Source organism: Solanum tuberosum, unplaced genomic scaffold (genome assembly GCF_000226075.1).
Source record: "Solanum tuberosum cultivar DM 1-3 516 R44 unplaced genomic scaffold, SolTub_3.0 scf00008, whole genome shotgun sequence".
Taxonomy (NCBI): Eukaryota; Viridiplantae; Streptophyta; class Magnoliopsida; order Solanales; family Solanaceae; genus Solanum; species Solanum tuberosum.
The window spans coordinates 782027-799557 of NW_006238934.1; the positions used below are offsets into that span (position 1 = coordinate 782027).

The window sequence follows — 17531 nt, forward strand, 5'->3', positions numbered from 1 at the left end:
TATATTATGGAATTTGAGAAGTTATTGAAATTTTTATATGATTTTAAAAATATTTTAAATTCATAACTATATATTTCAATGTACAAGATTTTGATAAAATAAAATCTTTAAAGTTAAATTATAATGTTTTTGAAATTTAAATTATTAAAACATATATAATGATTTTATAGAAAAAATAATATCATATAAAATTAAATGAAAAGGATAATAAATTCAACTTTTACCATGATAAGGTTGAAAAATATTATTTAAGTGGAAGGAGGTGGGGCCCACTTGTATATTTTATATAGTAAGTATTGGACATTTGTAATGATTTAATTGGAACAATAGTAGTAAATCCTAGACTCTTCTAATATATAGTAATATAATTTGAATTTTTAAATTGTATTTTTTATTCATAAATATAATTTTTTTATAAATTGTCACACTATCAAAATTATTTGATATTTTTTGTAAATCTTACTAAATTAGTAAAAAATTATAACAAAAAAATAATAAAGCTATATAAAAATAAGGGAAAATTGTATGAAATAGCAAACTATTAATTCAAATTAAATGTTATAGCCTTAGTTTATTTTATTTGTAATTCGCAGCAAACATCCCATTTTTTGCCATCTGATTTGGTATACAATTAGCCATTTTCGGTATACAATTAATCATTTTATACATTTCGATATAAAATACGTTTGTGTTTGTATAAAGCAAAAGCAAAGTGTATATACAAATACAAATACAAATACATATATTTTCATCTTATACACTTATAATTATATAAATACAGATCTTATTATACAAATTACAATGTATAAATGAATTTATACAAAACTGAACAATTTGTATAAAATTTGATGTATCTAGCGAATTATACAAATCAAAAGTTCTATAGCAAACAAAAAATTTGTTATGGAGCACAATTATGCAAACTATAACTATAACATACAAATATGATTTTTATGTTTGCTATATGTGAAAGTTGCTCTAATAATGCAATATTTATTTATCGAACTTTAGTTCAATAAAAAAATAAAATTGAACATAATTTATAATGTGTTAAAGTCAGGACTACTTTTTAATATAATTCTTCCACCATTGGAAAATAAAACTGAATTTAGCTACTACTTTTCTTGCTATTCCGTCACTAATTATTTCATTTCTAGCATAATTCGTCGCTAATTCATCAATGAATAAGATTAGTAACCGATTTTATTATTTAGCTATAAAATCTATCTATCGCTAAATCTTTTTTTTTAGTAGTGCACATAGTTTGAACAATCTCCTTTGTATGAAGCTATTTTTTTTTTCGTATTTCAAAGACCAATATCAACAATATAATATTTATCTATCAATAAAAATAACAATTTTACAAGTAATTACTAAAAAGACATGTGAGGCGAAGTTGTAGCCCAAAAAAAGAAGATCCAGAGTGATTCCTCACCTATCCTGTCAGGGGCCCAGTGGAACGCTCGAGTATAGATTCCCTATGCTCATGTAAACGGCCGGGGCCGGCCGGCCCGTAGATCTAAAAGGATCCAGCCATAGGCCTAACCGGATATCGTTTGTCCACAAACAAAACAAAAACAAGGTTGGTTTTTAGTAGTAGTTCATGAGACCTCGAATTTCCACGTTCCAGCGTGCATTATGCCAACAGGTCCCACCACCAACTCTAGCTGAGAAGTTGAGTCACCCTTCTTTCTTTATTCAGAAATAGAATAGAATAAAGAATGAGATAGTCTATATCGATCATAGGATCACTCTATGAATAGGTCAATTCTCTGTGACCTTCCACCGTTCACGACATCCCTTGCTTCTTGCAACACGGATATGAGATATCTTCCATAAACAAATAATATCTATGTTGGTGTCAGTAATGACTAATGATTATATTAAATATAATTGGTTTAAAGTAGGGGGATGCATGACCGAGTTAGTTTGAATTTTTAAAATATTAAACCAACTTATTTGTGTCGAACTTTTAAATTTATAAACCAAATCAAATTAATAAAACTCAGATTTTTCAATCTAAGGGGTTTCTAAGTTTTTTCAGATTTTAGGTTTTTTTTCAATCAAGTGTTCATACAAACATATAATTAACTTATGCTTCAAATATTTATTTAGTCCTACTAAAATACAATTATTAAGGCATTTCTTAAGAAAATAACACAATATTTGAGTGAAGTGATGACATTAAAATATTCAATAAAATATAATATTGAAATTGCATAAAATAAATACTGCAAATGATCATAATTTAAAAATACTAAATCATGCTAAAATAAGTCTAATAAGTATCAATTAGATGATTAGACATTAAAAAAAAAATTGAAATTAGGTTATGTATATTAAATGTCTAAATCAATGTAAAATATAGAACAAATATTCAATATTATTGTCATTATTAGAGTTGATTTAATTTTCAATTAGCATTAGTATTAATTTGAATTTTATTATAGTTACTAATATTTATCGCCTATAATCTTTTTATTGAACAATTCAAAATTTTACTTGTATGATTTGAATGAGAACTAAGAATAGGCATATGAACCAAGATTTTTTTTCATCAAAGATTATCATAAATGGAGCAACATGACATATAGCCAACCTCAACTTAGTTAAAACTAAAAACGTAATAGTTGTGAAAATAAAAAATCAAGAATAGACATGAACTTCTGTCAATTTACAATAGTTTGAAGCACAAATTTATCTATAAAAAAAGAAGTATCTTTCCCAACTAAGTAAAAAACCCAACAACAGTAGGAATCATTGCACTATCCACAATTCCATATCTGACAAAAAAATTGAACTCCAATACAAAAGTTCCTCGTATCTATACATAGAGAACCACAATATGTATATTGTTCAGGTGTGTAGACACAGGAGAATTCGCCCTCAATGATCTGATGAGATTTACATGGACCTTTCTCAGGGATTTAAGAGTCAGGGGAGAATAAAATGTGTAGACTCACTAAATTTCTTTATGGGCTAAAACAAGCATCAAGACAATGGAATGCAAAACTCTCTCGACATTACAAAAATTTGAGTTCAAAACTAGAATGCTTTACACTTGGTTAGATGTTTTACAAAATGAGAGACCTCTATTTATACTAGTTCCTAGGGGCTAAAGTAAAAATAAAAAATGCTACACAATAGCATTCTAGAGTTTCTTAGGGGGCTAAAGTAAAAATAAAAAATACTACACAAGCGCAGACAAGATATTCTGAAGTCTTCCACTAACCGCTTCATATGACAGATTTTCCTTGGCTAATGTAAAAATGATCGGAAACCACCCCTTGACATATAAAAAATGATTATATATATTATGTTTTATGTCATTTCCTCTTAATTATCTAAAAATTCTAGTTGGTCAATGTGTGACCTAACATTTCTTTCTCTAGATTAATTGCATAATCAATTCTCTAATTCTTAGACTTGTAATAGAATAACAGGTTTTTTTAATCAATTTCACTATTAAGTTACTTTTCATTTGCACTTGTGATTCATTGATGATTTTGTAGATGTTTGTTCATAATGCATAATGCAAAGTCTGTTTTTGAGGTAATCCACTCTCAGAAAAACAAAGCAAAAGAAAGTAAAGCTCGAAGCTTAATAAGAAATAAGAATGTCGTCAAGCTGGAAGTGGTTGGTATCATCATACACAAATATATCCATCAACCAAAATTAATCCAAGCTTCAACTAATTTAAATGTTGGCAACAGGGAAAAAGAGGGAATCAACAGTAACAGATACCCTCGGCAAAGTTGCCATTAAAAACGAGCAATCAAGATTTCAATTTCCAGAGAAACAATAGGTAAGATCTGTGTACATTCCACACTCCCGAGATATACAAGTGAAAAACTTCAATTTTTGAAAAAATGTAGGCATGCTAGAGGATCAATTGATGCAAAACCACAAGTAGGCATCAATCAAAACTACTCCAAGCTTGTCCAATTACAATATTGGCAACAGGGAAAAAGAGGAAAATCTACAATAAAAGATCACCTCGGCAAAGTTGCCCTTCATCATTCTCACAAGTGTATAGAAGGTACGCAGACTATTTCTGATAAACTCTAGACTCAATCAAAATGTTTATCAGCATAATTAATAGACATCAAAAACACAGATTAGATCTTCCATGATCTATACAACCTAACAAACTATGATAATTGCACAGAAAACTAGAAACAAACAAAAATGGAGATGGAAAACATCCTATCAGAGTAACTATGACAAAAAAAAGCTTCATTTGGATGTTAATCCATAGCCTCATTTAAAGTCTTCATCATTTAGGATCATGTACCAATGCTTTTGCACATTCAAAAAGGAAGGCAAAACTGCAAAACTACAAAACAAAACAAAAAAAAAGCAAGTAAAACTCAATCAATTCGATTGAAAGGAGATAGATGAGAAGGTACGACGGCTGCTCCGCCATAGTTGAGCTATGCTAGGGTTTGAATTCTGAACAGAGTTGTGCTTCTTTATATACAGAGGGACTTGGGGGCTAGGGTTTTGCTGGACACTGTTTGGGATAAAAGGCCCAGAGAAAAAAAAGGGACCAATTTTTTTAAATATAAATTCAAATAAACATATGAATTCAATATATTTTTATCTTATAAATTACTATAATGCAATTTTACACTTGTAATACCATTACAAATTTGTTTTTAGTTTTATGTGTTTTTTTGCTTTTACACATGAAAATTTTGAAAATAGCTTATAATTATTTTTTGTAGAATTATTTTCTTATATTCAAATTGTAAAGGTATGTTCACTTCACTCAGTCCTGTTCGAATATATATGGTCTTTTACCTGCTCAGTTGGTCTCATTGTATGCTACAATACCAATATGTTTAGGGGTCGTTTGATAGAGTATATTAATAAAAATAATGAATGTATTAATTTGGTGTATGAGTAATTTTTTGGTATATATTTTTATGTTGTGTAGAAATAATGTTATTGTGTATTAAGGTATGTATTATTAATAGGGAAAAGGGTCAAAAATACCCCTCAACTTTGGTTTATAGTTTGACTTTACCCTCGCCGTCAAAATGAAGTTAATTTTACCCCTCCTGTTACTAATTTCACCAAAATTACCCCTCATTTGACGGAACCCCAAATGACCAATTACCCAAATTAAAAAAAAAAAAACCATATTCCCAATTTTAACCCAATGCCCCGACCTGCCCCGACCCATCTAGAGGATAACCCATTGTTCTTCATTTCTCTTCCCTCTGATTGTTCTTCAATATCAACTGTGCTAACACATTCATTTACCGGCAAAATTGACCAATTTGAAGACTACACTGCTCTTAACCACTTAAAATCATCTACATTCGACCAATTCCCTGTCTCTTCACCAAGATTAGCTTCCTCAAGATCCTTCTCAATCCCTTCATACTTTAAGCAATATGGTGCAAACCTTACACCATCACTATTCTCGATAATCGGCCTACTCCTCACTCGAAGATAAAAATCACATTTTTTAGCTTGATGAATTCGAATCTGATGTGAAGCCATAACGAACACACAATTCGTTACTTCTTCAATCAACACTGCCCCAAAAACAGGTCCAACATATACCTTAATCAATCAGTTTATGCACAAACAATGCCCTCACACTCCCCCATTAATCTCACATCTCAACCCTTTAAATCTGATAAAACAAATTCCCTGATCTCTTCATCATTACCCCTATCGAATTCCTTCACTAATACCTCATTTTTTTTGCCCCTAAATCCTCGCGAATCCAAAACCCTTAACACTGAATCCTTTGATTCCACATTTGGAACTTCTGATATGATGTTGTTTTGCGTTGTGATTTTCTTCGTTGATTCGTTTTTGAAAGAGAATTTCTTCCTTGGGATTACTTCGCACGTAACCTGTTCGACTAATTATTTTAGATCGGTTATAGTTTTGAGGCATGTACGGACTTCGTAGGACGGTAGGGAAAATGAGTTTTCAGCGACGAGTTTTTCGAGATCTGCAATGGATATTGAGACGTTGTCGAGCTCGGATTTAAGAGTCAGATTGAAATGTGGATCGGGCGTCTGACGGATGCGAGAGAGTGTGGATTCAATGGAGTTTTTGGATTCCGAGAAACGAGAAAGGAAGAAACTTGTGGAGATGAACGTAGAGTTTGATTCCGAATTAGAGGGAAGAGAAATGAAGAGCAATGGAGGAGAAGTTACATGGAGAATTTGAGAGAGTGGGCAAAAGGGGAATGGGTTATCCTCTAGAGGGTCGGGGCAGGTCGGGGCATTGGGTTAAAATTGGGAATAGGGTTTTTTTTTTTAAAAATTCGGATAATTTGGGTCAATTTTGGGGATTCCATCAAATGAGGGGTAATTTTGGTGAAATTAGTAACGGGAGGGGTAAAATTAACTTCATTTTGACGGCGAGGGTAAAGTCAAACTATAAACCAAAATTGAGGGGTATTTTTGACCCTTTTCCCTTATTAATACCATGAATTTCTAGTTATTAGTAATGCAAGAGATTTAATGCATGCATTAGCATGGTTAAAAACTCAATTACCCCTCAAAATCCTTTTTATATTTTTTTCATCATAATTGTAAAGGATATTTTTGTAAATAAATATTTCTATGCAATGCATATTATTTTTAATACTCCAAACAAAATAATACGTAAGAAATAATTTGTGTAAGATTAATACAAGTATAACTAATATAAACATTATTAATACACTTAATTGAGCATTATTTTTATATACCCTACCAAATCGCTTTGTATACTACGTATATAAGTCTATTATTTTCAAGCAAAGTATTTGGAAGTAGAGTAGTAGACAAGTAGTAAACATAGGGAAAAAACTACGGAGCAACAATTTATCATAAATGCTAAGAGGTAATATTACTCAGTTCTCACAACTAGGAAACAATATGTCAAAGTTTCCAAACATATTAAACCAAAATCAATAAGCTAAGGTGAGAAACTAGCATTGGCCCAATGGCCTTGACATAGCCACCAAGATATTAAGAAAAGCTTATGTCTAGTCTTATTCTTCCTTTGTGATTAAAGGACTTGTTGTCTTGCCAAGCTAGCAGGCAACAAAAATATGTAATTATTCTAACTTCGGGACTCTATGATACACTTGCTTGGTGTATGGTTTGAACTCATGATTGCCCCAACAACAGGCGTTGCCGGAGGGAGCCGTGATGGCAAGGCAGAAATGAAGTCTACCAAATCTTTGAGATTCTTATGTGAAGTACCATCAATCTGCATAGCAGCAACTATGTTTTGTTTCATGTCTATTACTCTTTTCTTCACATCTTTGCCTTCTTCACTTAACATGAGTTTTCTTATTGTTTTCTCTATGACCGTTCTCTCCATAACCTCCAATTCAAATCCAACCTTGTATATTTGGCTCAGATATCTCGCGTTCACCAGTTGGTCTGCTAAACTTGGCCTGCATATCATAGGGACTTGTTCACAAATACTTTCAAGCGTAGAATTCCAACCACAATGTGTGAAAAAGCCTGCTATCGCGGGATGTGCAAGCACCTGTTTTTGTGGTGCCCATTTCACTATTCGTCCTCTTTCTCCTACCATTTCCTCATAACCATCAGGCAGTGCCTCAGCACATTGAAAGCCAGAGACAGAGCCAGGTCGAATAACCCACAAGAAAGGCTGCTCACTGTTAGCTAATCCCCAAGCAGTCTCGATTAGCTCTTTTTCATCAATCCTCACTAGGCTTCCCAAGCTGACATAGAGAACAGAGTTAGGGGTTTGTCTATCAAGCCACTCAATGCAGCTGTTGTCTTCTTCTAGTATGCTAGTCAATGAGGCCAAAGGCACCATTTTGGGAAAAGGGCCTATTGGAAAAAAAGGCACCTTGTAATGTTTTTGAAGGCGTAACAACATTGAATTCTCCAAGTCCTGCATTGTGTTCCAAATAGTCGCAACAGATGATCCTATATCGTTTATTCTTTTATAGAAATCTAATACCGGTTCTGGAACTGTATTATTGATGACATGAATTGGTACATCCTTAAACCTCAAGGGATGAAGCTCCGGTAATGGATCCAGCAACTGAGAATCTGAAATTGTAGTGAGTAATCAAATGCAAATTTAGCGAAATATAGAGCATAATGGAATAAAAATGTTTAAGTGTCCCTGTTGTTTCTAGTACTCACTCCATTCCATTTTACTTGACCTTTTCTTTTCACGCCCCTTAAGAAAACATTAACTAAAAACTAGTAGTTAATCATATTTTGATTTTCTAAAATGACAACTATTTTGGACCATGGTAAAGAAGAACTGGAAGGAGTACTTTTCATTTCTATTTTTATTCTCTATGATGTTTGCTTGAGATGAATGCAAGTAGGGAACATGATCAACAGGGAATCATATAACCGATCCCAACTTGTATGGGACTGAAGCATAGTTATTGTTATTCATAATATTTTTTCATTTAATTCTTGAAGCAGAGGATGTGTTTGTTCTCATACCTTCAAAAGGAAAATATTTTTCTGGTTGCTGAAAAATGGTGACCATAGAGTGCATACATGCAGCACTGAAAGTGCGGAGGACAATGCTGGGAAGCTTCAGCTGGGTGGCTACATCATCGACAAAGAACATGACGTTGTCATAAATGATACAAGCGAGCTGATCACCTTCCTCTTCCATCATCCTAACGAGGTAATTTCTCAAGGGCGCCTTACAGCTCTCGTTCATACAATGTATACTCTCTACACTCGGGAATGACATGTCAAATCCCTTTAATCCGTCATCCATAGAATGGAAGACGAATTGAGGATGATTGGAATAATTAGGAGCATTGTGTTGAGTATGTGCAACTATAACAGAAAAGCCTTGTGAACGAAGGATACTTCCAAGCTGCAGCATTGGTGTTAAATGCCCCTGGAGAAGGTATGGCACTAGTACTACACTCTGTTTTCTTTCTACTTTCATCTTTGTTTTCTTGGAATTTCTCTCCTATTCAAGAGTTTAGTAGTGTTCTTGAAGGAGGTTTATATATACCTCTCAAACATAAAAAAAAGTATTTTAGGTTAACGTGAACCTAATAACTTTTTCTTTCATTATGTATTTGTACTAAGAAATTTACTACCCCCTCCATTGCTTTCTATATGTCACATTTTTACTTACATTAGTATTAAGAAATAATGTAATTTAACCCTTCTACCTTTTTTTTAATTTTTTTGGAATTCAAGTTTTCAATCAATGAATATAAATTAATTTATTTAACCAATGAACATGAATCATTTACTTAGCTTTTCTAAGTTGGTCAAATGTATATTTTCAAGGCTATTCTCACAAGGGTAAAAAAAGAACAATATGCTAATTTATGCATTGATTTTATGAAATGACAAGTATTATGAACCAATTATTTATAAAAAGGGATGACATATAAAAAGGAACGGAGAGAGTAGTAAATATTTATAAATATTAACTTTAGATTCAGTTATTATTATATACTAAATTGAATTCGTTATAAAAATCCACTTTTTCCATTTCAATTTATGTAACATTTTTTTTATTTTAAAATTCAAATAAATCTTTCTTTGACCATAATTTTTTCATATATTTTGAATTACAAATATTGTGACTATAACATTTTTTGCGTAGTTTTTAAACATGTTAATTTTGTTTCAAAAAACTTAAAAAATCTATATCCAAAATAAAATTATTGACTCTTGAAATTTAAATTATGATACATAAATTAGAATATAAGAGGTACAAATTTCACATTTTGAAGCCTGCTACTTGATATTGAATGAGTGGTGATAAAATTGGGACAACTCACCAATCCCAATCACAAAAGGGTGTAAAATGGTACTGTTTGTGTCTTTAATATGTATGTCTTTTAGTCAGTATTCAAGGGCCAGACAATAATATCAAGAAAAGTTGATGTGCATGTATTTTAACATGTGCAGAGGGAGGTGCTGTAACACCCGAGGAGGTGCGAGAGTCGAGAGATTAATGGTAGGAATACGCGGAAGGGTGAGGTAGGTCAAAAAAGTATTTAGAAAAATGAGCTTATTTTGTAAATATTTTTTTAAAAAAAATACTTTAGGTGAGAAGTCTTTTGTGTTGATTATAAAGTTAAAAGACAATAATTTGTGTTTGACTGAACTTTTTTAAATGTTTCTAAGTGTAATTTTTTCTCAAAAAGTGTTCTTCAAATTAAGAGGGATTTTGGGTAGAAACTATTTTATACTCCCTCCGTCCCTATTTAGTTGTCCATATTTCCTCTTTTAGTTATTCCTATTTAGTTGTCCATTTTGACAAATCAAGAAAGGACAACAAATTTTTTTCTATTATACCCTTATTTAAATAAAGTTGTCATAAATAAAGTAAATAAACTTATGAACTTCCCAACATTGATTAGTTATCTTGAGTTAATTTATTTTCGAATTGTAAATTGTACTATAAAAGTAAAATTGTAACTTCACTATGCTAATCATTGTTGCCTTAATCTGTGTGTCATTTCTAAAGTGGACAACTAAATAGGGACGGAGGGAGTATGTTATGAAAAACAACTTTTGTTATTCTTTAGAAGCACTTATTGTCCCTCCATAAAGCTTGCCAAACACCTTAAGCAATTTTTTGAAGATGAGCAAAAATTTAAGAAAAAGCACTTTTGACCTTCCAAAAGTTTGGCCAATAGACTGTTCAAAATTTGAACCGTGACATACACCTGACCTACACATAAATTGATGCACTATGTATCCTAATTCTCTTCTAAAAGACACTAGGAAAACTTTTCTCATTCCTTCTTCAAGAAACAAGCCTGATGCTGATTGATACAAATTCAAACGAGCAATACATGAGTCTATGTCATTTTCGTTTGAGAAAAGACCTATCCATGCAAATGTTTGTTAACTGAAATAATATAAATGAGACAAACTTTTAACAAATATCATATATAAGCATTTTCTCAAAGTTCGATGATATATTTGAGCCTTTTCCCTTTTTTTTTAGTAACCAAATACCAGAAAATAAGTAACAAACTTTTCTTTTTCGTAGGACCTTCATACCAAACACAACTTTTGTTTTACTTGCTCTCTTGTTGTATACTAAGGTCTTATATTTTCAAGCAAAGCATATGGAAGTAGTAACATAGGGCTAATAAAGAGGAAATCTAACTCAGTTCTAACAACTAGGAACACAATATGTCAAAGTTCCCAGCTTATTATACTAATCAACAAACTAAAATGAGAAAGTAGTTGACAAGACTCTATAGTAACTTGAGCATTTGCCTCATGGACTTGAGAAATGTTCACTTCAAGACTCTATGATACACTTGCTTGTTATATGGTTTGAGCTCATGATTGCCCCAAAAACAGGTGTTGGTGGAGCGGGTCTTGATGGCAACGCAGAAATGAAGTCTACCAAATCATTCAGATTCTTATGTGAAGTACCATCAATCTGCATTGCAGCAACTATGTTTTGTTTCATGTCTACTACTCTTTTCTTCACATCTTTGCCTTCTTCACTTAACATGAGTTTTCTTATTGTTTTCTCTATTACCGTTCTCTCCATAACCTCCAATTCGAACCCAACCTTGTATATTTGGCTCAGATACCTTGCGTTCACCGGTTGGTCTGCTAGAAATGGCCTGCATATCAAAGGGACTTCCTCCAAAATACTTTCAAGTGTAGAATTCCAACCACAATGAGTGAAAAAGCCTGCTACCGCGGGATGTGCAAGCACCTGTTTTTGTGGTGCCCATTTCACTATCCGTCCTCTTTCTGCTACCATTTCCTCAAAACCATCAGGGAGTGCCTCAGCACATTGAAAACCATAGACAGAGCCCGGTCGAATAACCCACAAGAAGGGTTGATCACTATTAGCTAATCCCCAAGCAGTCTCAATTAGCTCTTTGTCATCAATCCTCATTAGGCTACCTAAGCTGACATAGAGAACAGAGTTAGGAGCTTGTCTGTCGAGCCACTCGATGCAGCTGTTGTCTTCTTCTAGTATGCTAGTCGATGAGGCCATAGGCACCATTTTGTGAAAAGGTCCTATTGGAAAGAAGGGCACCTTGTAATGTTCCTGAAGGCGTAACAACAATGAATTCTCCAAGTCTTGCATCGTGTTCCAAATAGTCGCAACAGATGATCCTATATCACTCATTGATCTGCTGAAGTCTAGTATCGGTGCTTGAACTGTATTATTAACGACATTAATTGGTATATCCTTAAACCTCAAGGGATGAAGCTCTGGTAACGGATCCAGCAGTTGAGAATCTGGACTTGAAAGTGAGTAATCAATGCAGACTTAGCAAAAGATACAACATAATGTAAGAAAAAGATTATAGTCTATTGACCATCTATTTTTAGTAAAATCGAATGGAAGGAGTACTTTTCATTTCCTTTTTTATTCTATAATCATCGGTGCTTGAAATGAATGTAAATAGGGAACATGGTTAGTGAGATTTACATAGCCAACCCCAACTTGTTTGGGGCTGACGCGTAGTTATTGCTATATTATTGAATTTGAAATGATTTTTCAGTTAAATGTTGAAGTAATTGTTCTCATACCTTTAAAAGGAAAATATTTTTCTGGTTGCTGTAAAATGGTGATCATAGAGTCCAAATACGCAGCACTGTAAGTGCGCAGGACAATGCTGGGAAGTCTGAGCTGAGTAGCTACATCATCGACGAAGAACATGATGCTGTCATAAATGATACAAGCGAGCTGATCACCTTCCTCTTCCATCATCCTAACAAGGTAGTTTCTCAGGGGCGCCTTACAGCTCTCGTTCATACGATATATACTCTTTAAACCCGGGAATGACATGTCCATTCCCTTTAATCCGTCATCCATAGAATGGAAGACGAATTCAGGATGATTGGAATAATTAGGAGCATTGTGTTGAGTATGTGCTACTATAACAGAAAAGCCTTGTGAATGAAGGATACTTCCAAGCTGCAGCATTGGTGTTAAATGCCCCTGGAGTAGGAATGGCACTAGTACTACACTCTGTTTTCTTTCTACTTTCATCTTTGTTTTCTTGGAATTTCTCTTCTATTCAAAAGTTTAGTAGTACGAGGTACTAGTTTTCTTGAAGGAAGTTTATGTATAGCTCTCAAATTTTGGGACTCTTGACCAGCAAGGGCGGATCTAGCATTAAAGTTTTGGGTTAATGTTAATCAAGTAGCTTTAGCTCAGATCTCGTATTTTTACTAAAAATCTATCAATATTAATTGTACCTTTTGTTTTTATTTGTTATAAATTGTTTTGACCTGCTACTTGATACTCCTTGGGAGATTTTATTTGTTCACTTTTGAATTGACATACCTATTAAGAAAATAATTATTGATATAGTAAGTTTACTATTTTACTTCTATTAATTATGAAGTGGATGAATTAAAGATTTAACATTTTCAAGAAGTTCTACTTTTTTCAAAGTGATTAATTGAGAATATAATAGAATTTTTGTTTATCCTTTCTTGATTTGTCAAAATAAATAAGTAATTAAAAATAACTAATAAAATAAAATAAATAAGTAATTAGAAACAGAAAAGAAAGTATTGAATGAGGGGTAATGAATTGGAACAACTCACCATTCTCAATCCCAAAAAAATGAGTAACGAGATCCACAAGTAAGCCCTCAATCTTGGAATTGGTGCTGTTTGTCTTTATATATGTAAAGTCTTCTAGTCCAATATAATTAAGTATTCACGGTGAGACGCTCATATCAAGAAAAATTGATGTGCATGTTTTTAAAATGTTTTTTTATTCTAATAATTTTGTTGGTTAATTACTTGAATTTTTAGTTATATGAAGGTTCGATTTTTCTATCTTTTAATTTATTTATATATAATATATGTTGAACCTTCTTGGTGAAATTATGTCTAGGCTACTATATGTATTAGCTGATATTATGATTATCTTCTATAATTTTTCTCTTCCCTAGATTGAATTGTGAAGGATTTATACTCGGAGATTTATACGAAATAATACATACCTTTTTCTCTATAATTGAGTGTGTTATCACCACCAATTTCCTTAGCATTTTCTTACACGATCACTATGGAGACTATGAAGTCTTGTTAAGTCCTTACTAGGACAATGTTGAGACTTGTAACTTTTATTCATTTAAGAGTTACATAACCCCTTATCTCATAATTTCCACTCCATTCATGAATACCATAACTCTTTCTCTTTTACCAATAAAGATTGTGGTGGAGTGGTAAGTGCCTAACTTTTAATTAGAGATTAAGGGTTCGAGTTAATTAGAGATTAAGGGTGGAGTGTATATGATTTGTTGGTATACGAAGAAAAATTGGTAGATATGGAGCACATTGATGCCAATAGGGTTGAAATTTCACTGCTGGATATTGATCCTACTTTAGTCCCAGGTTCTTTCTTAGAGTAGCCTAATGGGATTGAAGTATTTAACCCTGAATCATTCAGGTCTTCTTTAAATGCGACTAGCCTGACTACTAACTTAGAAGACCGAGAAATCATTAAAAGAAAAAAAAAAAAGTGCCGTGATTTGAACTTTAAACTAACCGAACACCAAGAAATAAGTAAGAAAACCATTTATTTTCCACAAAAATGATTTCTAGGAAAATATATTCATTCATACCAAACACAACCATAGCTCCCTCCATATTATATTTTTAACATAGGGATAACAAAGAGTAAATATATCTCAGTTCTAACAACTAGCAAACAATATGTCAAAGTTCCCAACTTATTAAACAAATCAACAGACTAAAATAAGAAAGTTTTATGATTATAGCAGGCTGCTATATTGCTTCAGCATTTACCCCACGGACTTCAGAAAAATTCACTAATCACCAATTTTGATTTTTATTCCAACAGTTACTCACTTATAATGTCCATATAAATATCGAATGTCAAATGAGTTGAAAACAAAATCAATAAATACTCTTGGGTCAAGTTGGGACCCGGGATTGGGATCGAGATTTGAGATTTGGGTCAGGAGTCGGGGTTGAGGTCTCTGGATGGAGTCATGGATCTGGGTTGAGGTTAGGTCCAGAGTTAACTTCGGGTTGCAGTTCGTGGCATGGGGTCAGTTGTCAGGTCCTAGGTTAAGGTTAGGTCAGGGTTTGGTCGAGGATCAAGTTTTGAGTCGGTGTTGAGGTCAGGGTTTTGGTTTAGGTCAGTGTTGGGGTGAGGTCGGGTCGAGTCAAGTCCGGGTCTATATATGTTATAGGGTGGTTCCAGGTCTAGGTGTACAAAGATACTCGTGGGACAATAATATTCTTTACTAATCAAACACCAGAAAATAAGTAAGCAAATCATTTATTTTCCACGAAAATATTGTCCTACCAACTAGGAAACAATATGTCAAAGTTCCCAACTTATAAAATTAATCAACAAACTAAATTAAACTGCTTCAGCATTAAGTAAAAGTTCACTTCTTATCTTATTCTTCGTTTTGTGATTAAGGACTTGTTGTCTTGCCAAGCTAACAGGCCACAAATATATGGTTTGAGCTCAAAAATTACTTCCAGACTCTATGATACACTTGCTTGTTATATGGTTTGAGCTCATGATTGCCCCAAAAACAGGTGTTGGTGGAGCGGGTCTTGATGGCAACGCAGAAATGAAGTCTACCAAATCATTCAGATTCTTATGTGAAGTACCATCAATCTGCATAGCAGCAACTATGTTTTGTTTCATGTCTACTACTCTTTTCTTCACATCTTTGCCTTCTTCACTTAACATGAGTTTTCTTACTGTTTTCTCTATGACCGTTCTCTCGATAACCTCCAATTCGAACCCAACCTTGTATATTTGGCTCAGATACCTAGCTGTCACCGGCTGGTCTGCTACAAATGGCCTGCATATCAAAGGGACTTCCTCCAAAATACTTTCAAGCGTAGAATTCCAACCACAATGAGTGAAAAAGCCTGCTACCGCGGGATGTGCAAGCACCTGTTTTTGTGGTGCCCATTTCACTATTCGTCCTCTTTCTCCTACCATTTTCTCAAAACCATCAGGCAGTACCTCAGGACATTGAAAGCCAGAGACAGAGCCAGGTCGAATAACCCACAAGAAGGGTTGATCACTATTAGCTAATCCCCAAGCAGTCTCAATTAGCTCTTTGTCATCAATCCTCACTAGGCTACCCAAGCTGACATAGAGAACAGAATTAGGGGCTTGTCTATCGAGCCACTCGATGCAGCTATTGTCTTCTTCTAGTATGCTAGTCGATGAGGCCAAAGGTGCCATTTTGTGTAAAGGGCCTATTGGAAAAAAGGGCACCTTGTAATGCTCTTGAAGGCGTAATAACATTGAACTCTCCAAGTCTTGCATCGTGTTCCAAATAGTCGCGACAGATGATCCTATATCACTCATTGCTCTAAAGAAGTCTAGTATGTGTTCTGCAACTGTATTATTGAAAGCAGGAATTGGTACATCCTTAAACCTCAAGGGATGAAGCTCCGGTAACGGATCCAACAACTGAGAATCTGGAATTATAGTGAGTAATCAATGCAAACTTAAGCGAAAGATACAACATAATGGAAGAAAAAAATTAGAAGCTATACCAGCTAGTGAAGAATATATCTTAATCATGTTAATACGTGTACTTAAGGTCCTATGCTTTCTAGGAGCCTTTTGGCCCTGTTACTTCTAGTACTCATTCCGTTTCATTTTACTTGTCATTCTTTTTGCACGCTCTATAAGAAAACATTAATTAAAAGCGTAATTTGACTAAATTATCCTTGTTTAGTATTTGATCTCACTTTAATACTACTCTCTTTTCCACCACATTAATTTCTTTCCACATTTATTGGAGTTAATACCTCAGATGGTCACTCAACTATGCACTATTTTCTTAGAAAGTCACTCAACTTGGTTTTTAACTCAAAAGTCACTCAACTATGAGTTTTTTTCTCAGAAAGTCACTCAACTTTGGTTTTTATTTCAAAAGTCACTCAACTATGAGTGTTTCACTTGCAAAGTCACTCAACTATGAATGTTTTACTTACAAAGTCACCCAATCTATTTAATTAATATTTTTCATTAAACTTACAAACATGAAAATTTTATTTACTTACTAAAATTTTAAAAAATAAAAAGATATTCATTTAAATCATTTAATAACTCGATCCGCTACAAATATAATATATTACCTTTTATTTTACCCCTTTTCTCCAATTGTGTGTGAATACAGCGATCTCCATGCATTATTCATAAAATATAGAAATTACAAAATTACTTTTTTAGTAAATTCAAATTTTTAGTAACAATGATACATAATGAAGGAACAAAAAGAAGTGATTAAAAAAAACTGACTTGAATTTGTTAATTATGTTTCTCCTACCGTTAAGTAAATTAAGATTTGGTCTTTATATGTTTTTTTTTTGTAAAATGCTCTTTACATGTTGTTGATTTTAGAGTGCTATAGTTAAATTAATTAATTGGTTTAAATGAATATCCTTTTATTTTTTTTAAAAAATGGTTAGAAATAAAAAATTCATGTTAGTAAATTCAGTTGAAAAAAATAATGAAATCATTAAAATAATATATTTCTAACGGATCGGGTTATTAAATGGTTTAAATAGTTAGAAATA

At 33.0% G+C, this 17531-nt stretch overlaps 2 protein-coding genes and 1 long non-coding RNA gene across 4 annotated transcripts in view; 1 reads left to right on the forward strand and 2 right to left on the reverse strand.

Moving 5' to 3' along the window:
• Positions 1-6822: 6822 nt before the first annotated feature.
• On the reverse strand, positions 6823-13285 carry LOC102605457 (UDP-glucose iridoid glucosyltransferase-like). Of its 2 annotated transcripts, XM_006338913.2 has the most exons (3): positions 12681-13267; positions 8460-8630; positions 6823-8048 (listed from the first exon to the last, which is right to left on the reverse strand). In XM_006338913.2, the coding sequence occupies exons 1-3, from the start codon at positions 12976-12978 to the stop codon at positions 7078-7080; spliced, it is 1440 nt and encodes a 479-aa protein (XP_006338975.1). In that variant the 5' UTR covers positions 12979-13267; the 3' UTR covers positions 6823-7077. The 2 variants fall into 2 exon arrangements, with proteins under 2 accessions (XP_006338975.1, XP_006338976.1); XM_006338914.2 differs by lacking the exons at positions 6823-8048; positions 8460-8630 and adding an exon at positions 11087-12221 and having other exon boundaries at positions 12516-13285.
• On the forward strand, positions 8630-11396 carry LOC107060859 (uncharacterized). Its single transcript, XR_001473572.1, has 3 exons — positions 8630-8880; positions 9906-9977; positions 11319-11396. It is a non-coding gene; the product is annotated as an uncharacterized lncRNA (long non-coding RNA).
• A 1951-nt stretch (positions 13286-15236) lies between the features above and the next one.
• The window catches only part of LOC102594705 (UDP-glucose iridoid glucosyltransferase-like), a 4384-nt gene continuing 2089 nt past the window's right edge, over positions 15237-17531 (reverse strand). Inside the window, exon 2 of the mRNA XM_006339215.2 lies at positions 15237-16424. Coding sequence (XP_006339277.1) covers positions 15448-16424 — 977 coding nt within the window. The 3' untranslated portion in view covers positions 15237-15447. The remainder of the gene's footprint in view (positions 16425-17531) is intronic.